Source organism: Phocoena sinus, chromosome 19 (genome assembly GCF_008692025.1).
Source record: "Phocoena sinus isolate mPhoSin1 chromosome 19, mPhoSin1.pri, whole genome shotgun sequence".
NCBI classification, from domain to species: Eukaryota; Metazoa; Chordata; class Mammalia; order Artiodactyla; family Phocoenidae; genus Phocoena; species Phocoena sinus.
Window position 1 is genome coordinate 7,931,209 of NC_045781.1, and position 24,181 is coordinate 7,955,389.

Sequence of the window (24,181 nt, forward strand, 5' to 3'; positions counted from 1 at the left end):
TAAATGGATGGGAAGGAAAAAATGCAAGGCTGAAAGGAAACGTCATACCAAAAATGTTACCAGTGGCTTCTGCATGCTGGTATTACGGGTGATTTGTTTTTCTTCTTGTTTCTTTTCTGTATTTTCTAAATTCTCTAAAGAAGCATGAAATTATTTTTATAATCACTTTTTTTTTAAGCTCCCACATGAGTGGACTGTTTACTGAGAGATTCCAACTGCCCGTGAGGAGATGGGAAGATGCTCGATTGACGCAGAGAATGAGAGAGAAGCGAAGGAGGAGGAGTGCATTTTCCTCCCTGGCCAGCAGTGAGTCGGCTGCTGATCTGGGGTTGAGGAAGCTGTGGGAGAAGGCCTTCACCGGCACAGACCTCACAGAGGAGCAACCGGTTTGGTCCATAACATGCTTGGGAAGCACTTACAGTCAATCCTCTGTATCCACGGGGACTGATTCCAGGACTCCCTCGGATACCAAAATCCAAGGATGCTCGAGTCCCTTATATAAATGGCACAGTGTGTGCATATAACCTATGCACATCCTCTCGTATATTTTAAATCATCTCTAGATTGCTTATAATATCTAATATAATGTAAATGCTATGTAAATAGCTGTCTGAGCGCAGCAAATTCAATGTTGCTTTTTCTGGAATATTTTTCCCCGAGTATTTCTGATCCGCAGTTGGCAGAATCCGGGGATGCAGAACCTGTGGGTATGGAGGGCCGACTGTATACCCTCTGGTCCAGCAATTCTACTTCTAGAAATTTACCCCTACGGGTATTCTCATGCACGTGCAAAGCCTGATACAAGAATATGTAGGGGAGTGTGGTTTGTTACCAATTCCACGGGAAACCACCTTAAGTATTCATGAATAGGGGACTGAATAAATGAAGTCCTGAGTGTCTACGTAATGAAATAAAGACATCAAAAGGGTTGGCAGACTATGGCCCAGAGGCCAAATCTGGCCTGCCACCCGCTTAGCTGACCATTTTGTATGGCCCGCAAGCTAAGAATAGTTTTTATACATTTTTAAACGGTTGAAAAGAAGTCAAAAGAAGAAGAATATTTTCTGACTTGGGACACTGACAGGGGATTCAAATTTCAGCGCCCATAAATAGGGTTTGTCCCTGTTCCTAACTTCCCCTAACAACAATTCTCCGGGACAGTGGTTTTCAAGGCACACCTAGTGCCCATCGGTAACGGCTCTCCCTTTGCTCTCGCGGTGGGCTGCTCGGCGCCGGGTGGGTGCTCGTATGTGTGGCTGGGTTCCTTCCTCCATTCATTTATTCTACAAATGCTCACCAAGCATCTGCTGTAGGCCAGGCACTGTTGGCGCTGGGGAGACAGCAGGGCCTGAACGCACACAGCTCTCTGCCTCGTGGACTTTACGTTATAGTGAAGCATATACGTTTCGGAGAGGCATTTACGTTATAGTGAAGACAGTTAACAGGGAAAACAGGCAGCCTGGTCAGAGGGTGGTCAGTGCTACGGAGAAATGCAAAGCAGGGAAGGTGGCAAGGGAGGGCCGGGAGGAGTCAGGAAGGTGACCAACTTGTCCTGGTCTGTCTGGGACCGTCTCAGTTTTAAAACTGCAAGTCCCGTCTCCCGAGATCCTCCTCGGTACTGGGTAAACTGGGTTGGTTGGCCACCCAAGGAGCGAGTCTAGACAAGTACCCGCAGGGTGTGTGCAACATTAAAGTGGCAGAGTACACGTGTGCCCTGGCCTGGCTCTCAACCACAGCACCCAGAAAAAGGGCTCCTACCGGCCCCACGTTCCAGCTGAGGACAGGAGCTCGTGAGGCTCGGAGAGGGGACTGCCCTTGGCCCCAGGGACCCAGGCCCGGTCCGACCACTCTAGAGACGATGCTTCCAACCTGAGTCTCTCATGGGCCAGGCGGCCCCTCGCCCCTCCCCTACTCCTGCCTGGTTTTCCTCTCTGGGTAGAGATGACCTGAGGACATCCTGGCCCCGTGTCCCTCTGGACTGACCCATAAACACAATAGCTAAGATAATAATAATAATAGCAAATATTTATGGAGTGCTTACCCTGTGCAAAGCACATATTAACTGGTTTATTTGTCCTAACAGACCTATAAAGAAACTATTATTCCCATTTTCCAGATGAGGAAATCAAGGCTCGGCAGTTACAGGGACTCGCCCAGGGTTAGCACAAGGCCTGACACATACGTAGTGCACCCCTTTCCCTAAACAACTGTTGATGGAATGAAGAAACTAGTTGCTTCAAGTCACATGGTGAGTAGCAGAGCCTGAGAATGAAATCATGGCTGTTTAAGGCCAAGGCCCAGCTGATTTCTGCCTTCCTGGACCTCGCTTATGTTATTCCCTCCTCTTCCTGCCTACCCTAATCCACCTATCCACTGGTCCTTTTCAAAGGAGTACAACATCCATCCTCTCAAATGCTGATGTGCTAATGACTTATATGAGACAACGGCTAATTTCTCTAATGTGTAAAGAGTTTCTACAAATCAACAAGAAAATGACCGTTACCCCAAATTTGAAAACGGCCAAGGATATGAACAGACAATTCCGTAGAAAGGAAAACACAAATAGCTCTAAATCTATAAAAACCTGCCCCGCCTCATTTACCGTAAAACAAAATGCGTATTAAAACAAAACAAGATACTATTTTCACCTATCTGATCGGCCAAGTTCAATATTGCTGAGGGTGGGGGCAAAAAGGCACAGATCATATATTGCTGATAATCTGTTAAACCAATTTACACTCCAGAGCAATCTGGCAATATCTGTCAAAACTACAAATACATTTGCTCTTAGACCTAGCAATTTCCTTTTCAAGAACTTATCCTACAAAGAGACATAGGTACAGTTCTTCTTTGCAACCTCGCTCAACCACAGCTAAAGACCAAAAGTGATCTAAATTCCCAACAACTGATTAGATAAATAATAGTACCTCCACACAACGGAACACTGTACAAGAATGAAGTACAGTCTCCAAGATGAACTTTTAAATAATAAGAGGTGCAGAATGCACGCAGAGTACACTATCACTTTGGTAAAAATGGAAGGGAAGGAATCCAGTTGTCATTTTGCTCGTCTACGCGTGGGGAAGGAGTGCAAGAAACTGCCTTGGGAGGGAAAGCAGGAGAGGGGGCTTTGATCTAGACCTCTTGGTATCTTCCTTAAAATGTGAGCTACCTGAATATTAGTTACCCAGATAGGAAAATGATCATTCGAGGACCTAATCCATTTCCTGCTGTGTGGATCTTGCGTCCCTGACTAGAGTGTGGGCTCAAGCATCCATGACTGTCCGGAGACCCTCAGGAAACATCTGGGGAGCCAAGGAGAGCACCGTTTCCCAAGCCAGCGAGATAGAGAGGCAGGCAGGGCAGCCAGGGAGCGAGCGGAGGGAACGGGGAAGGGGGCCGAGGGGCAGGGCTGGTCTGCGCTGGGACAGAGGCTGCTGGGGTTCGTCTACCTGGGGGGCCGGCGCCGGGGAGGCCTGGCTGTCGGGGGCCTGAGGGCCAAGGCCAGCTCCTTTGGTGACGGGGGTGGTCAGGGCTGGGTCTTGGGCGGGAGGCGGGGCGCTGACTATGACCGAGGCGGGCACGGAGAGGTGGGGGCCCTCTGTGGAGAGGGGCTGCTGGCTCCTCTCCTGAAACAGGCAGCCCGCACAGGGTCAGAGGCCATCCCCACGGACCCGCGGCCTCCCCACCCTGACACCCCGCCCCCACTGATGCACCAGAGAAGCGGGTGGTGCGAACCGGCTGGGGGGCACCAAGGCCGGGGGCTGGGAGGGAGCCCCAGGGTCCAGGAGGCCACAACCCGGGGCAGCTCTGAACCCTCAGTCCCGTGAGTCGTCTTCCAGCTCCACCCCAATGTGCATCTCTCCTGCCCCATCTGTCCGTCCATGTCTCAGCCACTCTCTCTGTGTGACCCCTCTCCAACCCTCCAGCAAGTGGGCAGTCTGTCAGCCAGTCACTCTCCTTGTCTGTCTGTCTCTGTGTCAGTCAGTTGGCCCTGTCACCCTCAGGCCTCCTCCTTGGGGACCTGGAGCAGGGGGGGCATGTCTGAGATGCTCTCCCTAACCCACAGGACCCTCCCACCCGCTGCTTCAACCACACCCGGTTCCAGCTCTTGGCCCCTCTCCACGCAGACCCCCCGCCCCTGCCTTTGCCGTCCCCTCCCCTGCCCGGCAGCCCTGGTTACCTGGGGCAGGAACATCTGCAGGGAGTCCTGAGTGAGGATGGCCGTGGCGGCGGCGGGCGGCTGCCCCAGGACAATCTTCTCCGGGCTGGACGCCAGGCCTGGGCTGGGCTGGGGGGTGGAGGCCTGAGCCGGGGCGGCCTGCGGGGCGGGGCCCTGTGCGGGCTGCTGCTGTTGCTGTGCCTGTGGCTGCTGGAGGCCCAGAGGCAGCGGCGTGCTGACCGCGGGGGACGCCTGGGGCGCCGTCTGCACTGCGAGGACAGGCGCGGCCTCCCCAGCGGCGGCGGCGGCAGGGGTGGCGGGCTGCACCAGACCGTCGGGGGCGTTGAGCATAGCCACGGCGCTGGGGGGCAGAGTGACCCCCTGGAGGACGGTAGTGGCGGCGGGGCCGGTGGGTGCCGGCTGGCTCTGTGTGGGCAGGCTGCCCGCGGCCAGCGACACGGGCATCTGGAAGAGCGCTGGCTGGCCCACCTGGATGGGGGCCGCCGAGAGGATGTGGGCTGCGCTGTGGGCCCCGGAGTGGGGGGCCAGCACAGGGCCCAGGCTCAGCGGGCCCGCCAGGTTCTGGTTGGTGAGGATGGGGTTGGCGATGAGCTGTCCGCCCGCGTGGGGGGCTGCGGCCGCCAGGATCTGCCCGCCCACGTTGGCCGGCAGGGCCGAGAGCGGCTGGGGGAGCTGGACTGCGGACGTGCCGGGCAGCAAGAACTGGTTCTGGCCCGGCAGCATGTGCTGGGCGGGGATGACGATGCTGCTGCCTTGATTCAGGAGGTGCACGCTCATGGGCTTGCTCAGGGCCCCGGGGGGTTGCGGCGGGGCCCCGCCCGTGGTGGTGGCGGGAGGCTGCTTGAAGACGTTCGCCTGCAGGGCGGGCGCCGGGAAGCCCGACAGCACCACGTTCTGGCCGGCCTTGCCCGCCGCCATGAAAGTCAGATTCTGGGGGGCCTTGGGCTGCTGTGGGAGGCCCCCTGCCTCGCCCTGGATGGTGAGCGTGGCGCCCGCGGGGGCGAACGGCTTGGGTGTCAGCTGGTAGAGCTTGGGGGGCAGCACGCCGGCAGGCTTGGGCTGGATGGGTGTGGGCGTGCGGTGCAGGATCACGTTGGGCGCCGGAACCAGTGGCGACGTGCCGAGGCCCGGGGCCACCGCCAGCGGCTGTCCCGAGGGCGCCCCGCTGGCCGCGGCCGTGGCGGCTCCCGCCCCTCCGAACACCGAGTTCCCATTGAGCGTGGTGGCCACGGCGGCAGGGAGGTTCTTCTGGATGACCAGGCCAGCCCCCTGCGGCGAGACGCCGGCCGACGCCAGGGTCACTGGCTCTGAAGGGCCAGCTGCCGAGGCCAGATAACCGCTGACGGGCACCTGCTTGGCCAGGAGCTGGGAGGTGGGCGGGTTGAGTGCCATGACGGGCTGGCCCACCACCTGGATGGGAGCCAGGCCGAGAGTAGCCGCCGCGGCGCCCCCGGGGCTGCCGTTGGGCAGGCCCTGAAGGCCTGGGATGGGCTGCAGGGTCACGTTGCCCAGGCCCACGGGCTGCAGGAAGGGCTGGACACTGAGGGCTTTGCTGACCACGTCCTGGGGCGGCACCAGGGCCTGGTGGGTCAGCACGGTGGGCGGGGCCTGCAGCCCCAGCAGGTCAGCCCCACCCGGGAAGAGGGCCTGGGGCCCCGTGGCCACGGCGGCAGCCCCTCCGGTCCCCGCTGGGCCAGCCCCGCTATCCGCAGGCTGCAGCGTGGGCAGCTGGAAGGGGCCCAGGTCCAGCTCGGCCTCGGCTTCGAGTGTCTGCTCGGTGATGTTGGCCTCCTGGAGGCTCTGCTGGAGGATGTCACAGGGCTGGTCGGCGCCCCCGCCGCCCCCGCCCCCCGCCGCCGGTGAGCCCAGGATATCATCTTCCAGGAAGTCGAGGTCCACGCTCGGGGCCGGCTGGCTGGGCTCTGGGTTCAAGTGGTTGCCAGAAGCTTCTTGCACGTGGAGCTGGAGGCAGGTAAGGTGTGAAGGAGAGAGCCGAGGTTAGCAAGGGGCCGGGCTCGGCACCGCGGAAGCAAAGGGCACTCGGAGTCAGGGCGGCAGGGATAGGAAGAACCTTCCACCTAGAAGTGGCTGGACCCGGGTTCAAATGCCAGCTTTGCCAGGGCTGGGCTGGGCAACCTGGTGCTTGCTTAATCCAGCCTGTTTCCCCATCTGCGCACGTCAGCAGAATGTAGTAAAAACCATTTTCTAAACAGCCATACAGGCCCGTAATACTCATCTGCAATTCCAAAACCCGAAAGGCTCTGAAAACCGCAAATGTTTTGCTAACTGTAGGCTGTAAATCCTGAACGGAACTCAGGTGATGCTCTGAGGGAAAGGCATAATTCATCCACGTAACGTGACTCGCCTTAAGTCTGACCACAGAAAAGCCAGTGTGTTATGTTACATGCAGCACACACATATTCTGCACCACCTTTCCAGTATCTGAAAAACCCTGAATTCCAAAACAAGCCTGGCCCCAAAGGTTTCAGATAAAAGATCGTGCGGTCCTGTTAAAGGCAGCAGCGGCAGCAGCTACCGGACGGGAGCCTCACTTGGTGCCCAGCGCGATGTGAGCCTGACTGACTGACTGATTGCTTGATTGCTTGCTGCGTTGGGTTTTCGTTGCAGTGCGCGGGCTTCTCATTGCAGTGGCTTCTCCTGTTGCGGAGCGCAGGCTCTAGATGGGCGGGCTCCAGCAGCTGTGGCACACAGGCTCAGCAGTTGTGGTGTACGGGACCAGCCGCTCCGTGGCACGTGGGATCTTCCCAGACCAGGGCCCGAACCCATGTCCCCTGCATCGGCAGGCAGACTCCCAACCACTGCGCCACCAAGGAGGTCCCGAACCTGATGTTTCTTAAATGCTTTCTGGGATGGCAATCCAGGACACGAGTGTGTAATCGATACATGCATGCATTTTTGAGCAAATATTCCACAAGTAATAATCATGCCAACGGCATGGAAAACCCACTGATACTTGACCAGGTAATGGATCAAAACCTGTAGTTCGGGGGCTTCCCTGGTGGCGCAGTGGTTAAGAATCCGCCTGCCAATGCAGGGGACACGGGTTCGAGCCCTGGTCTGGGAAGATCCCACATGTCGTGGAGCAACTAAGCCCATGCGCCACTAGTGAGCCTGCGCTCTAGACCCCGCAAGCCACAATTACTGAAGCCCGCACGCCTAGAGCCCATGCTCTGCAACAAGAGAAGCCACTGCAATGAGAAGCCCGCACACAGCAACGAAGATTAGCCCCCGCTCGCCGCAACTAGAGAAAGCCCACGCACAGCAATGAAGATCCAACGCAGCCAAAAATAAATTAATAAAATTAACAAAATTAAAAATAAAGACCACCACCACCTGTAGTTTGAAAGATTCTGAGTTAATCCAAGTGGAGGACTCAGAGCAGTACCTGGCTCTTGGCTGGCACGCGGGAAACATCTAGCGTTTTTACTGTCATTATTACTGTCCATGTTGGTGTTAATAACAGCCCAGTGAGGTGGGCACTGCTCCCTCCTTGCCTCCCAGACCGGGGAAAGGGGTCACCCTGCTGCTGAGTGGAGGGCAGTGCCTGGCAGGATGGGGCTCCGGCTCAGCCCCCAACCAAGGACCAGGCAGTTCTGAGTTCCTAACAGCTAAATGGCCATAACCAAACCCGCCTCCTAGGACAGTCGTGACATTCACTGACGTCACATACAGGAGGTACTGAGAACCTGACCAGGGACGTTATGGGTATTAAAAGAGGATGGCACGGGTACGAATAATGCATATTGTTACTGTAATGTAATGTAAATAACATGTAAATGTAATAACATGAACATGAGGTTTATTTGTTGGGTTCTGGATTTAGTCATTTATATTACGCCGGATAAATTATTTGGAGTTACTGTGGTTGTTGTGAGGACTAAATGAAAATTCCTGTAAAGGGCCTGGTATATGATAGGTATTCGGTAACTGATAGTTATGTTGATGAAGAGGGAGGAGGGAGAGAGAAGAGGGGGGAGGAGGAAAAAGGAGGGGGAGGGGAGAGGCCACAGAAGAGGAAGAAGAGGGAGGGACGGCTGGCACTGAGTAGTGGGCCCGTCGCACAGTAGGTGCTCAATAAAGTCCACTGTGTTCCCCGCTCGGGGCTTCGCTCATCACCCCAGCCTTCATCTTCCAGGTGGAGACTGAGATCCACGACAGTCGATCCCCTTCCCCCGGGTCACATACCCCACCCATGGCTGGGCCGGGACAGGACCCCCCAGCGCCACCCCCCCCCCACCCCGCACTGCCCCTCAGGAGCGCCACCCCGCCCTGCCCACTGTGAACTCCACAGCCAGTCTCTCCCTCTGTACCAGCTCTGTAGCAGCTGCCCTCCAAGGCCAGGGACTGAGGACCACACCTCCTTCTCTGAGGGGCCTGAGGGCACAGCTGGGGGTCCAGCAACTCCGGCCTCACCTCCACCCCACACTGCTTCTCAGTGACTGCCCCCTGACCCCCTCTCGGCAAAGTGCCTCAGGGGACGAGTGTGACCCCCTTCTCCCCTCCCCCACTGGCTGCCACCACAGGCCCCGAGCCCCCGGGCCACTTACCCCAGGACCTTCATAGAAGGCACTTTGGGCCTCCCCGGGATTATCCAGGAGGTCATCACTGTCAAGCTGCAACAAGACCCGCCCCCACCCAAGGTCAAAGGTCAGCTGGGCAGTGGGCCGGCCCACCTCTAGAACAAAAACCAATTTGGGGTTACATGGGACAAAAAGACAAAGACGAGGTGGGGGGGTTGAGGGGGAGATTCGAGGGGTACAGGAAACTCCGCCTCCAGAAAAGATGCCCCAAAGAAAGGGGCTTGGCTGCGAGATTAAAATGCGAGGCAACCCCAGCACTGAGTCCGAGCCTCTCCCGACACGCCTGCCTTGAACTCTAAATCCTGCCTCCGTGGCTTTGCTCAAGCGTCTTTGGTAACACATCTGGCAGGGCCTGTCACCTTTGTCACGTCGTCCCGACAACTGTCAGTCCCTTCCTACTAAGTCACTCCTTAAACTGCCCAGCCCAAGCACCCGGCACGCCCTGCCACCCGGGCACCTAATGTGTGTGCTGTTCCCGTGTCTAGGAGCACAGGGACCTGTCTCGTTCCCGCAGACATGGGCAATGCCTAGAACAGGCCCTAAGCACCCAATGAATGTCTGTCCACAGCCAAGCCTCCCCAGTTTCTCTGTCCAGCTGATCTTCTTCCAGAACCCCAGACTGGTATATCCAATAGCCACCCTTGGACTTCTACAATCCACCTCGAACTCCCAGTCTCAGAGAACAGTACCACCACCCACTCAGCTGCTCAGGTCAAGTCCAAGAGGCATCCTGGATCTTCTTTCTTCCTCACCATCTAATCCACCAGCAAGTCTAGTGATTCTGCCTCCCAGACAGATCCCAGAGCCAGCGCCTGGCACCTCGTCCTGTGCCTGCCCTGGGGCCCAGGCCACCAACCTCCACTCCACACTCGCCTCCGCTCCACAAATTATTTGATACATCCCCTGTCAAGGAGCAGAGCTCCGTTCCCTTCCTGTGAGTGTGGGCGGGCTTAGTGACTCGCTTCTAGTAAATGCAGTATGACGGAAGTGACAGTGTGTGACTTTGGAGACTAGGTCATAAAAGGCACTGAGCTTCCTCCTGGCTCTCTCCCTTGCGTCACTTGCTCTGGGGGAACCAGCTGCCATGCTGTGAGGACACTCAAGCAATCCTATGGGGACGCCCACATGGTGAGGAGCTGAGGCCTTCAGCCAACGGCCATGGCAGAGTCATTGTGGAAGCACATCCTCCAGCCCCAGACAAGCCCTCAGATGACAGTGGCTCCAGGCAACACCCTGACTGCTACTCAGGGTAGACACTGAGCTAGACACCCAGCTAAGCCACTCCCCAGTTCCTGACCCTCAGAAACTGAGAGCTCTAACAAATGTTGTTTTAAGTCACTAAGTGATGGGATAACTTGTTATGCAGCTGTAGGTGACTGATACAGCTCCTCATGGCTCAACAGACATCCACTCTCCCCCACTTTGTTCCATTCTCTGGAGTGCAAACAGAATGTGGCATTCTCCTGCTTAATAACCCGTCAGAACTGCCTGTCACATTCAGAATAAAGTCTGAACTCCTCAATCAAGGTCCTCCAAGCCCTTCATGACCTGCTGACTTTTGTCCACTCCAGTCTTACCATCTTCTAGTTTCCCCTTCATTCCAGCCCCACAGGCCTTCTTTCTCAAACTTTCCAACCTTCCTGTCCTTCCCCTGCCCAGAGTGCCATGGGCACCTCCCTTTGATCCCTCAGGTTCACACCAGCTAGAGAAGCCCCTGCTTCTGCCTCCCATTCATTTTCTTTTAAACCTCTTTTGTTGTGCAAGTGACATTATTATTTCTTATGCTGCTCTGCATGGTGCTTTCCACCATCACCTTTATTAGCTCTCTGGTTGCTTTGTTTTACCAAGGAAATGTGTATGGAGTGAGGGCAGGGATTTGCCATCTCGTTCACTCTCTGCCATAACCCTGGGGCCTGGCTCATGGAAGGCAAGGGGCAGATGTCTACTGAATCAGGGGGGAGTGTCTCTCGACTCCCAATTCCACAGGCCCCTGCCCTGGGGATGCTTCTCCCTGCCCCAGCACTCACCTTCTCAGATCCATGTAAGAAGTCATTGAGGGCCTGAGGGTCACTGAAAGAGAGAAGAGGAGAGACATTCGAGGAGATGAGGGACAGGGGAGGGGAGGGAGAGGGTGGGGGAGGGTGGGGTGGGGTGGGGAGCCCATTACTCACCAAATCACGTCTAGTAAGCATCTCCCATCCTCATCATCCATCGCCACTGGACGGGGCGGGGCGGGAAGAGGGCAAGGGAGACAAGTTAGATGTCGGCAGCGTGCCAGGACCCTCCCTGCAAGGACCATTCCCTGGGGCCAAGACCCCTGGAGGGGTCAGGTTTCTGTCCCCTTCAGTCTAGGGGCATGGGTAGGGGTTGGGCAGGTGCCCTCTGTACCAGAACCTCCTGATCAGAGACAGACAGCTGCCTCTTCCTCCTCCCTCTCTCTCCCCAGCATCTGATGACGGTGGTGATGACATCAACCCAGACTGAGTCCTGATCACATGCAGGCCCCGTGCTAAGTGCTTCACACACATGTAACTCATTTAATCCCCACAGTATCCCTCGAGGTGAGTCCTGCCACCCCCGCTTTGCAGATGAGTAAAAGGAAGAGCTGAGACCATGGTTCTCTGCCTCCCAGCTAGCAGGTGGCAGAGCCAGGTCTGAACCCAGAAGTCTGGCCCCAAGCCTGTGCTCCTGTCCTACATGTGACTGGGTGAAGGAGGGAGGGAGGGGAGGCGGCATGAAGGGGCCTGGGTTCTGGGTCCCCCTGGAAGACACATGCAGCGTGGTTCTCAAGGAAGGGAAGAGAGAGGGATAGGGACCAGGAGGGCGGGTGCTCTGAGGCAGAGGAACCGCCGGAGCCGGGCTGAGCCTGTTGGAATGATGAGGACGGCTAACATTTGTCTCCTGCTTACCAAATGCCAGGCACTGTCCCAAGCGTTTCACAAATGTTAGCTTGTTCAGCCCCCATGGGAAAGGGATGCCGTGTGCCCCATTTTACAAGTGAGAAAACAAGTTCTCTGTGTTTGCCCATCCACCCCTGCGCCAACCACCACTGCTCCGGACATCCCACCAAGCTTCCACGCACCCATCTTTCCAAACTTCCACCCAACCACCCATCTTCCTTGTCTTCCAAACACACAAACTGACCCGTCCTTCCACCCACTCCTCCTTTTTACTTTTTTGGGCCACACTGAGAGGCTTGCGGGATCTCAGTTCTCCAATCAGGGACTGAACCCGGGCCCGGGCAGGGAAAGCACTGAGCCCTAACCCCTGGACCACCAGGGAAGTCCCCATCCGCCTATCCTTCCATCAGCCCACACATCCTTCCCTCCCAACCGCGCAGACAGAACACGAGAAATCACACACAATCCCAGTCCAGGGCTGTGGAGTTCTTAGCCTCTCTTTTTCTTCTTGGTAGGGGGAGGGGGATGGTGAGGACATGGTGACTGTCGTGCCCCGCCCCCCTCTCCCCCGCCAAACACACACAAAATCTTACTTGTGCTCTCAGCTGGGTCACAACCCCTAACCCCCAATAGCATTCTCTGAACTTCCTGATCGCCACTACAGCCCCTATTACCCTCGACGGCTCTGTGACACAAAGAATCTCAGGGAGGGACCCCACATGGTTAGTTCAGGGTCTTCTCTGAACAGTACCTTGGAGAGTCTGATGAAAGCAAAAGACCCTCTTGCCAGAAACATGCACGTGGGCCAGAAATGTTACACGTTCTTTCCCAGGGGGAAGTGTGTCACGGGACACACACATACATATGCACACACGCACACACTTCATGGGCCCTGGGTTAACAAGCCCAGTCTGGAACAGAAACACACGGCCCTGGAGCCTCACACACCAATCACCCTCGCCTCTAGAGCTGGCCCCGGGGACTGCCCCAGAGAGGCCCTTCCAAGGCTCTTGCTGCATTGGTGCAGCAAGATAACATACTCTCTCCGGCTTCATATCTCCGCCCACACCCACTGTCTTCCCATGTCACCAGCTCTGTGGCCTACGAGCCCCTGCCTTCCCAACCAGCCTAAGGTGGGCAAGGCCTGGCTAGGGAATGACAAGGCAGGATCTGCAGAGAATCTGGAGAAGCCGGAAAGCGGGGCGGGAGATCCTGGCTGCAGATGGCATAGAGGTTGGGGGAATGGCCCGAATGACCCAGGGGGCCCAGGCTGGAGAGGGCGGGGCTGAAGGATGTGGCTGAGCCAGGCTCTTCCAAGAAGGAACGTCCCTTCCGGGCAAGTGGACAGGGGACCACGGCCCCTCCGGGAATGAGCGGGATGCTTGGCTGGTTACCTGCGCTACAAACGAATCATGAAGGGAAGGAGGGGGTGTCCACTCCAGGTCTACGCAGGGCCCCCAGCTGGGGACGTGGGGAGCGTCCTTTCGGGGGCCAGCTGTGGAGAGAGAATGAGAGAGAGGCTGTGAGTGGGACAGTCAGTGAAAAGGAGAAGGATGTAGCCAGAGAGACGAGAGGTCAAATACAAGTTTAAAACTATAGGAAACAACACTGTATATTATCACATATATATATGCAGACACACCGCACTATATCTACATATACTGTGTGTGTGTGTGTGTGTGTGTATACACACACACACACACACACACACATCATGCAATAGCATATAACATTATATGATATAATCCATCAGCACTTCAATCTAGCAAAATACAGTCAGGTCTTGTCATCTGAGGTGCTTATGTCCCATAAGGTCACTGTGAATTTGGGATTATGGCCACTGAGTTGCCGCCCCTGGGGAAAGACGGGGTTAGCTTCCTGCCAGCCTCTGGTCCCATTCTCATCAACCCATCAATATATCCCCTTGGTTTATGTGTGTTTCTGTTTAAAGACACCTTGTTTGGGACTTCCCTGGTGGCGCAGTGGTTAAGAATCCACCTGCCAATGCAGGGGACACGGGTTTGAGCCCTGGTCCGGGAAGATCCCATATGCCGCGGAGCAACAGGGCCCGTGTGCTACAACTACTGAGCCCATGCGCCTAGAGCCCGTGCTCCGCAACAGGAGAAGCCACCACAATGAGAAGCCCGTACACCGCAATGAGAGTAGCCGCTACTCGCCGCAAATAGAGAAATCCCGCGCACGGCAACGAAGACCCAACTCAGCCATAAATAATAAATAATTTTTTAAAAAAATAATAAAACAATAAAGACACCTGATTTAATATAAATCGTTGATTCGCTCATACTGAGCTCAAGGCCAACAGCGCTATAACTCATGCCTGAGGGCAGGCCATCTCACACGCGCGATTTCTCCAGAGCACATCGCAGCAGCCTTCCTGTGCTTTCGAACACTGGGCAGCCCTTCAGCCCTACACGGGAGGGGCCGTCTTTAAGAGCAAAACCACCAACAAAAAGCACAAAAGTGCAAAACAACAGGGCACTAAAGAGGATGCTTGTTTATAGCTCTCGAGCTGAACAGAGAGGCAGAGGGTCGCCGTGTTCAACCTCAGCTGGGAGCACGTGCGTCGGGAGACTCAAATAGACTCATGGCTCTGCACACGTCCACACGTGACCAGGAAAGCGCCGTGAGTATTGACTCGGGGGTTATCAATGTTAGCAAATCGGCGGATTCACAAATATGGAATCCACGAATAACAAGGATTGACCTGGTGACAATAATGATGGTGGCTGTGATGATGATGATGGTGGCTGCTGGTTTTAAGTACTCTGCACGTATTAGCCTGTTCACCATCTTTGAATCCCTATGAAGCAGGTGCTTTTCGCAGCCCCATTCCACAGATGAGGAAGGCGAGGCTCAGAACGGTGAGACATGTGCCCGAGATCCCTCCAGTAGTCAGTGGTCAGGCTGGGGTCTGAGCCAAGGTAGGCTGACTCCAGAGTCCCCACCCTTAACCACTATCCCACAGACGGTCCTCTCATCATATTGTTTTTTTTTTTTTTTTTTTTTTTGCGGTACACGGGCCTCTCACTGCTGTGGCCTCTCCCGTTGCGGAGCACAGGCTCCGGATGCGCAGGCTCAGCGGCTATGGCTCACAGGCCCAGCCGCTCCGCGGCACGTGGGATCCTCCCGGACCGGGGCACAAACCCGCGTCCCTTGCATCGGCAGGCGGACTCTCAACCACTGCGCCACCAGGGAAGCCCCATATTGTTTCTCTTTTAAATGTGAAGCCAACATGGCCACAGCGTCAAGATAAGACCAAGCTGGGTGACAGCCTTTGTTAGCATTTTGTGAATGCCTGGGATAGCTCAGATCCAAAAAAGTGATAAAGCGAGAGCAGATGGAAGAGAGAGGAGGAACGGGAGCCGCTTCTCCTTTTTATGGAGAGCCCCAGGCCCCAGAAAGATCTAGAAAGCATCTGTCACAAGACCCTGGAACACGGGATCCTGGCCCATCTAGATTCCAGGTGCACTGCCCTGGACCAGGGTGATCACAAGCGCTCAAGGCGGCTTTGTGAGAGCCGCCAGCTGCATGTGGGTCCTCCCCTCCTCCCTGCCCCAAGCTTTGGGTGTGGCCCAAGTTCTGTAAACGCCGGACCAGAAGTAGAGCCAGGAGGTGGGTGTCTCCTGAACAGGGCTCTCCAAACGGGATCTGCGGGTGAATGTCCAGTGGGAGGCTCCAGCCTGTGAGAATCTGTTATCCATGTGTTTTCATTCAGATGGTCACAGCAGAGCAATGGATGAGGGGGACTTTGCGGGGAGAGGGCAAGGCTCTGCATGGTGATGGGGTGTCCGTTACATGGGGGTTTAAAAATTCACAGCTCAGATTTGTGTATGTCAACACATGTCAATTCAACGCATGTTAATTTTACCTTTAAAAAACTGTACAAAATAAATAATCAGCAGAGTTGTAGTGGGGGAGGAGAGCTAACAGACATGGCAAATTTTGGTAACTGTGAGAGCTGGATGATGGCTACCTGGGGGCTTCAGTACACCATTCTAGTTAATTGACGTCTTCTTGAAAGTTTCCATAATAAAAAGAAAACCATTTGTCAATGATCAGCAGGTCCGGGGTTCCTCTGAGATGGGTCCCCCGTTCAGGCGCCAGGGTTGGCATCTATGTCGCTATCAGGTTGATGCCAAGAGGCCCAGCATGGGGTGACAGTCTGGGGGTGGAGTCAGCAGTTCAAATCCCCACTTCCCCACACACGGGCTGAAGTCGGGCAAGTGACTTCACCGCTCTAGGCTTCAGTGTCCTCATCTGTAAAATGGGCACAATCACAGTCCTTACTTTCGCGTACGGCAGTGGAGAGGCTCTTAGGCCTTTAATCCTCAGGTGTAGTAGAGTATTTCGTAAGCGACAGATCCTGTTACACAATCATTTTAGCTGCCATGTGAATCTTACCTAGCGTGGCAACCCCCAAAGCTTTCTGGCCACAGCACAGTCAGGTTGGACAAAAGTCCCCAGGCCCCAGCTTTTCCACCTGGTGCCTTTTGCCACATTTGGCCCTTGAGCACATTTTGAAGGGTTTACACCCAAGGCAACAGAAATACAAGCAAAAATAAACAAATGGGACCTAATCAAACTTATACGCTTTTGCACAGTAAAGGAAACCATAAACAAATGGAAAAGACAACCTATAGCCTGGGAGAAGATGCTTGCAAATGATATGACTGACAAGGGCTTAATTTCCAAAATATACAAACAGCTCGTACAACTCAATAACAACAAACAACCCAATCAAAAAGTGGGCAGAACAGCTAAATAGTCATTTCTCCAAAGAAGACATACAAATGGCCAACAGGCACATGAAAAGATGCTCAACACTGCTAATTATTAGAGAAATGCAAATCAAAACTACAATGAGGTATCACCTCACACCAGTCAGAATGGCCATCATTAAAAAGTCTACAAATAATAAATGCTGGAGACGGTGTGGAGAAAATGGAACCTTCCTACACTGTTGGTGGGAATGGACATTGGTGCAGCCACTATGGAGAACAGTATTGGAGGCTCCTTAAAAAAACTAAAAATGGAGTTACCCTATGGAAGGGTTTACATATCATTTGATTATGCACGTGGTCCGACTTAAACTGCCAGGTACCAGGTCTCCTCGGGTCCTTCCAAACCCCTGTCGTTACCCTATTTGTCAGGTGAGATAAACGAGGCTAAATAGAGTGTTGAATGGGAAACCATGGGCCACACACAACCAGTGATACGTGCCCCCTGCCCACTCATGCACAGGGCTACCCAGGATCCTGCAGCTCTCAACCTGGCAGACAGAGGGAGCCTTGAAAGACGCAAATGAACCCACTAAGAGTGGAAAGACAGAATTTGAATGCTGTCTGGATACTTGATGATACTAAGAAATTGTGATTAAGATTCTAGGTATAACGATGGCATCGTGTTTTTGTTTTTCTGCTTTTTTTCCTTTAGAGTCCTTACCTTTTAGAAATACATCCTAAAATACGTAGGGGCGAAATGATAAAATGTCTGTGATCCAGTTCTGGGAGTTCAGGGGCATACTGACCTGCGCTGTACAATACGGAAGCCACTAGCCATGTGTGACTACGCGCATTTAAGTTCAAGCTAATGAAATGACTTGAGTAGTTATCTGTCCAAAGAAGATATACAAATGGCCATAAGCACAGGAAAAGATGATCGGCACCACCAATCATTAGGGAAATGCAATCAAAACCACAGATGCTGCCTCACCCCCATCAGAATGGCTACTATCAAAAAACCAAAACTTAACAAGTCTTGCCGAGGACCTGGAGAAACTGGAACCCTGGTGCTCTGTTAGCGGGAACGTAAAATGTTGCAGCTGCTGTGAAAAACACTTTGGCGGTTCCTCAAAAAATTAAAAATAGAATTAGCATATGACCCAGCAAGTCCACTTCTGGATACATACACAAAAGAATTGAAAGCAGGGTCTTGAAGACATATTTATACACCCACGTTCACAGCAACACTATTGACGAGAGCCAAAAGGTAGAAACAACCCAAGTGTCCATCCACAGATGAATGGGTAAGCCAAATGTGGTGTCTATTTACAATGGAATATCATTCAGGGAGGAAATTCTGATACAGGCAACGGCATGGATGACCTTAAGCTAGGTGAAGTGAGTCAGTGACAAAAAGACAAAGATACCATCTGATTCCACTTATGACGGAGAGACAGGAAGTAGAGTGGCAGTTGCCAGGGACTGGGGGCAGGGGAGGAGAAACCGGGAGTTATTGTTTCGTGGGTGCAGACTTTCGGTTCTGCAAGATGCTACAAGTTCTGGAGAAGGATGGGGGTGAAGGTCGCACAGCTATGCAAACGCACTTAGTGTCGCTGAATCGCACACTTCGAGATGGCTGAGATGGTACGTTTTACCGCAGTAAGCAAATGGGAAAAAAGGGGAACAATGAGGAATACGAAAGTTTTAAATCAGAAAGATTTACCTTAAAAGTGTAAAGGAAATTAAACATTTAGTTCGCGGTCACGGGGGCGGCATTTCGTGGGCTTGACAGCCACACGTGGCTGGTGGCTACCACACAGGACACCGCAGATCTAGAACATTCCCATGGTGGCAGAAAGCTCTCTTGGACAGCGCTGGTCTGTCAGAGTGGCGGAAAACTGAAAATTGGCAAAGAGTTGGTTGATGGGGTCCATGTTTTACTTATTCTACTTTGTGCACATCTGCGGTTTTCCAAAATGAAAATTTTTTACTTTGAAAATACTTGAACATCAAAAAATCATACGTCTCTCTGAGTTTTTATTGTCTGTCTCCCCCACCAAAATGTCAACCCCCCCCCCCAAGGACAGGGATTTTTGTCTGTTTTGTTCCCTGTGGGACACCCAGAGCCTGCACAGAGCATGGCACATGGTAGGGGGTCACTAAATATTTGTGGGGTGAACAAATGAATTTGCACAGGGGGTTAAACAAACCCAATCATTCGTTCAAAGAGCAGCCTGGTGAGAAAGGCGTTTGCTAATCTCTGGCTCTGTGTCCAGCATGGGTGAGAGCTGAGGATACCATAATGAACAAAAGCAGACCCAGTCCTTGACTTTGGAGAAGATCATGACTAGTGGTTCTCAACCAGGGGTGACATTAGACGTCCCTCTCCTTCCTCGACACACACATACTCAAAAAGCTTTTGAAAAAGTGACCAGGGCAGGCGGGGGACACACAATTAGCATGCAAAGCTGCAACCCCAAATTACGCACAGGGGAGTGGACGTCTTGCGTTCCTTCAGAGCAAAAGCTTTAAAAGCCATCGCATGGTTCTGCCCAAGTCCTGGCATGACATGGATACATGGACAGAGCCACAGCCAATGCACGAAGCTCAGACACATGAGCGAGAGAGGAGCCTTTGCTGTTGTCAGCCACTGAGATCTAGGGCTCACTCATTACTGCAAATCACTCAGCCGAAGCTGACTGATACATCTCGGAAGAGCCCACCCTGCCCCAGTGCTTCCTTGGTATCAGGCCCTGGGCTAACCCCACACCTATTGATTCCTCCCAGTCCCCGGGGAGGCAGGAGGAACGTTTCCCACAGCGCAGGAAACTGAGGCTCCCAGGGGTCAGGACACTTGCCCCAAACCACACTGTGAGGCCAGAATTTGAACTCAGACCCTGTGATTCTGAAGAACCTCATTCTCCACCACTGGGCTATAAAAAGCAGGAAAAGCTGGGCTTGCGAAACCACAACCAGCTCAAGAGAACAGCCATGATGCAACAATGACAAAGTGTCCTTCCAGAAAATCGTGTGAATTCCTCCGGCACTTGGAATGCCATTGGAGTTTTGCGTTGTCATCAGGAGTTGTGCAGAAGCCAGGCTGCTGAGCAGGATACAGAATTAAAAGTCCCCGCGAAGCTCCAGAAACAGGCTAATTTTAATTTAGATTTAATTTAATGCTAGTAACCCTCGGGTTATTTGCAAGTCATAAAAATGAAAGTCGACGGAACTCTACCATTTGCTGATGGGAAGTGATAGGTGGAGAAGAGGATGTGGCAAAGTCTAGCTGTTGCTTTTCCAAACACCATTTCCCCACCCCTCCTCGCCTTGCTCACAGAAGCCTGGTGCTGCAAGGGGTAACCCCTGCCAATTCCAAGATGTAAACAAACGCTGTTCTGAGTCAGTCAGTCTTTTTCAAACTATGGGTCATGCCTTTGAGGGTTGTGAAATCAAATTAGCAGGTTGCGACAAGGAATTTTTTTTTTTTAAGTTAAAGAGTATAGGGTCAAGTGGAATGGGATAGAATAGAAAATACTAAAAAGCATCACACAGGGTAAGCAGTTTGTGATACTGGTTTCAATTATGTGTGTCTCTGTGTGTCCATATTTCCTACTGTGGGTTGTGGCCAAAATAGCTTTAAAATAATTGGACGAGGCCAGGGGCACTGCTATCCCCTTTATCAGCCATTCACTTTCCCAGGCTTCCTAGCAGCTAGGCTAGCCATCGTTTTGCAAATAAGTAAAAGCCAAAGTATACAGGGTTCTGCTCAATGAATCTTCTGGGGAAGACAGAATCTGGGAAAGTTTTTCTTCCAGAATATAAAGACAGAGCTTCTCTAGGGAGAAAGTCTTTTGCTTCCTGCTTCCAGCTTTGAATACAGTTGAGAAGACTGGAGCTGTGGCAGCTATTTTGCAATCATGAGGCAATAAATCGGAGGCTGATAAGCCTACCTACGGAGGATAACTGCTGAGAGGAGAGAAAAAGACTAGGTTCTTAACAACTCCTCATGGGTTGCCTGCCTCCAGACTTCTTAATCCTTACAGTTTAAGCCACTGTTAGGTTTTCCGTTATTTGCAGTCAAACACAACCTGACACAAATGAGTTGGCATTTCTAGACATCTTTGCAGCCCATCACAAGGACTCTCAAAGCCTTCCGTGGGTCAAGGACTGTAGTCTGTGAATCCACTGATTGAGAAGAGAGGCCCAGCAAAATGAGAGAGGGCTGATGGTAAGGGGATCTGAAAAAAAGACCACTGGGGCCAAAAACTCTTCTTCTCCCTAGTCCCACTGTTTAGAGCTCCTCCTATTTATTATCCAACCCTTGAACTTGGGCTGGCCTTTTGACTTGCCTTGGCCAACAGAATGTGGTGGAAGTGATGGTGTGTGTTTCTGAGCCTACTCTTTGCCCAGCTGCCATGTGACAAAGTCCAGGCTAGCCTTTTGGAGGACAAGAGACACATGCCCATCACCTCTATCATCCCAGCTCACAGCCAGCCAAGCCCTAGAAGCAGAGCCGCCTAGCTGACCTACAGCTGTACACACCCAGGTAAGACAGAAGTAGCCAGAGGTACCCAAGGCCAAATTCCAACCATTAGAATCACTGTTTTTTTTAATCCACTGTGGCGCATTGTGTTTTCCAAAGATGGCTGAAATAACGTCTCCAACCTCCCATGATCTGCCAAAGTGCGATCTTGCCAGTCCTCTTGAATTGAGGAAAATTTGTGACCACTTCAACTACGACAGTGCAACAGAAGTGCTACTATGTGACTTCTGAAGCTAGGTCATAAAAGTCAATTCAGTTTCTGCCATGTCCACCAGGACATTTACCCTAGAAGCCCTAAGCCACCTTAATAGAATTCTGACCGCTCTGAGGCCACCATGCTATGGTGAAGCCTAAGCTAGACACATGGAGAGACCATGAGTAGATGCTCTGGTTGATGGTCTTATCTTCAAGTCATCCCAGCCCAGGTGCCACGCATGGCATATGAACAAGCCCTCAGCCCCCAGCCTGCGAATCTGCCCAGCCAAGACCGCAGACATCATGGAGCAGAGACCCACTGTGTCAAATTCTTGGCCCATAAAACCTGTGAGCATAATACAATTGTTCCATTAAGCTGCTACATTTTGGGGTAACTTGTTAAACAGCAACAGTAACCAGAACAGCCTCTAAAGTTGGGGGTTATTTGTTACGTGGCAGCAGCTAGCTGATACAGCCCTCTCTAGAGACTAAGTACCAACTTTGACCTCACACCTCTGACTCACCCAACTCTTTCTTTTTTTTTTAAAATTAATTCATTTATTTTTGGCTGCATTGGGTCTTCATTGCTGCATGCAAGCTTTCTCTAGTTGCAGTGACAGGGGCTATTCTTCGTTGTGGTGCACGTGCTTCTCACTGAGGTGGCTTCTCTTGTTGCGGGGCACGGGCTCTAGGTGCACGGGCTTCAGTAGTTGTGGCACGCGGGCTCAGTAGTTGTGGCTCACGGGCTGTAGAGCACAGGCTCATTAGTTGTGGTGCACGGGCTTAGCTGCTCCGCAGCATGTGGGATCTTCCCGGACCAGGGATTGAACCCATGTTCCCTGCATTGGCAGGTGGATTCTTAACCACTGTGCCACCAGGGAAGTCCCTCACCCAAGTCTTACCCATTCCACCTCCCAAATCTCTCCACTTTATCTCCTCCTCTCCATGACCACTATTCCTGCCCAGATCCAGGCCTCACCATCTCTCTTTTCATCTATCCATCCAGCCAGACTTTTGGGGAGAGAGAAAGAAAGAGCTATTTGGAGAGCAATTAAAATCGACACCACCTTTATGTTCAGTGACCTTTAGAGTTCTAAAATCACTGAATTAGTTTAACAACATAAAAGCGTGCCCTATAAAACTTGGATTGCTCATAAAACAACTGGTGTCTAGCTCCTAAAAGCCTTGTTTACACAGGTAGTCACACATTAGAAATGTTTGGTATGTTCTCTCTTTTCCCTTTTTGCCATTCACTGCTCTCCTAAGTGAAGCTACAAAGCCACAGACTTGCCAAGAAAATCAGGCATCTGAAAAGGTTTTTGAATTTTTTCTTAATACTAGTGTATAAAAAACAGGGGGAAATTCTGAGGAGTGAAACAGGTAACGGGGTGGGGTGAAGGGAACAAAAGCAGGGATTACACTGACCGGACACAGGGCTGCCCAGGGCATCAAGCAAAAGAGAACACTTCAAGTTCAGGAAAAAATGTAGTTAAGAGAAGTGAAGGGGAACGAAAAGCCCCTACAACATTCCACACATGCTTTAGACCACTTGTTCCTAAACGTGGGCAGGCAGAATCACCTGGAAGGCTTTTAAAATAAAGAATGAAAAGAATGGATTTCAGAATCAGCAGGTTGGGGGCAGGGGTGGCGGGGGTGGGGGGGGGGGTGGGGGGGGTGGGGGTGTGTGTGTGCTGAAAATTTGCATTTCTAACAAGTTCCCAGGTGATGCTGATGCTTCTGGTCCAAGGACCACTGCTCTAGAAGCTTTTGTCTCTTTAGTTTTCCTTCTGGGGCTCTTGCTCTTGTATAGAACACAAGCCACCAGTTCCTAGCCAGTGTCCAGGCCCCTGACAATGTGGCCTCACAGGGTCCTCTCCGAGGCTCAGGAGGGTCCAACATCCAGTCTCAGTCTCATATCCTTTTAAACAGAACTTGGATTTGGTTCCATTCAGCAATGCACCCTCCTAAGAGGATGACTCACGGTGAGTATAGGCTTTTTGCCCCTTTGCCAGAAACTTCCTTTCTCAGCCTCCTTTGCAGCCAAGTGTGGACACGGGAAGATTTTTACATTTGGATAAAAAAGACAGAGCCTTACATTGGGAAGATTATTTGCCCCTACTCTTTCCTGCTCGAGAGAATGATGTGAAGCATGGTGACAATGGCCAGTGCTACAGCAGCCGTTTTGCACTCCTGAGGGGGAAGGCCCAGCGGATCAGAGACAGACCCAGCGTCCTAGAAACACTGAGCTGCCAAATATCCCTGGAATGGCCTTCAACTAGGTGTTTTGTTCCAGAAGAGAACTAAAAGCCTGAATTACTAAGGTTAAACATATACCTACTCTATGACCCAGAAATTCCACTCCAAGGTATTGACTTAACGGATGTGAAAAGTATGTCTACAGAAACATTTGTACAGAAATTTTCATAGCAGCATTATTCACAAAAGCCCCAAATTGGAAACAGCACAGTGTCCATCGACTGGTAGATGGAGAAACAAACTACGTTATATCCACGCGCTTGAATACAGCTTAATAATGAAAGGGAATAAACGACTGATACAGGCAAGGTCATGGATGAATCTCAAATCCACCATGCTGAGGAAAGGAAGCCAGACACAGAAGACCATTCACTGTGCGATCCCCTTGAAGTAAAGTCCTAGTGAAACTGATGGGGAAAAAAAATCGGAGGTGTGATTGCCTTAAGAGGGCTAAGTACTGACTAGGAAGGTCCACGAGGAAATCTTCTGTGATGATGGAAATGGTCTGTAGCTAGATCTGGGTGATGGTTACATAGGTAATATTTGCCAAAATTCATCAAGCAGCACACTTAAGGTTTGTGCCTTTTATTATACTTAATTTGTATCCCGGTAAAGCACAGCTTAAAAAAACAAAAAACAAAAAAAACCTACACAACCGATTCTTGTGATTCGTGGTAGTTATGTTCTACAAAGTTGCCACAAACACTGAATTAGAGAATAAGGAACTATTGCTCCTGGGAGAAATACAGCTTCTCATGAGC

The 24,181-nt window shown here is 52.3% G+C and overlaps 1 protein-coding gene across 7 annotated transcripts in view; it reads right to left on the minus strand.

Moving 5' to 3' along the window:
- Positions 1 to 24,181, minus strand: part of BICRA (BRD4 interacting chromatin remodeling complex associated protein) — a 76,512-nt gene that overhangs the window by 10,796 nt on the left and 41,535 nt on the right. For 5 of the 7 annotated variants that reach the window (XM_032613841.1, XM_032613836.1, XM_032613839.1 and 2 more), the window contains 6 exons: positions 13,079 to 13,179; positions 10,956 to 11,001; positions 10,812 to 10,854; positions 8,752 to 8,817; positions 4,184 to 6,145; positions 3,453 to 3,629 (listed from right to left, as the gene is read on the minus strand). In XM_032613841.1, coding sequence (XP_032469732.1) covers positions 3,453 to 3,629; positions 4,184 to 6,145; positions 8,752 to 8,817; positions 10,812 to 10,854; positions 10,956 to 10,996 — 2,289 coding nt within the window. In that variant the 5' untranslated portion in view covers positions 10,997 to 11,001; positions 13,079 to 13,179. Of the gene's footprint in view, positions 1 to 3,452; positions 3,630 to 4,183; positions 6,146 to 8,751; positions 8,818 to 10,811; positions 10,855 to 10,955; positions 11,002 to 13,078; positions 13,180 to 18,149; positions 18,271 to 24,181 lie in introns of those variants that run through there. The other 2 variants (XM_032613840.1, XM_032613842.1) reach the window with 2 other exon arrangements.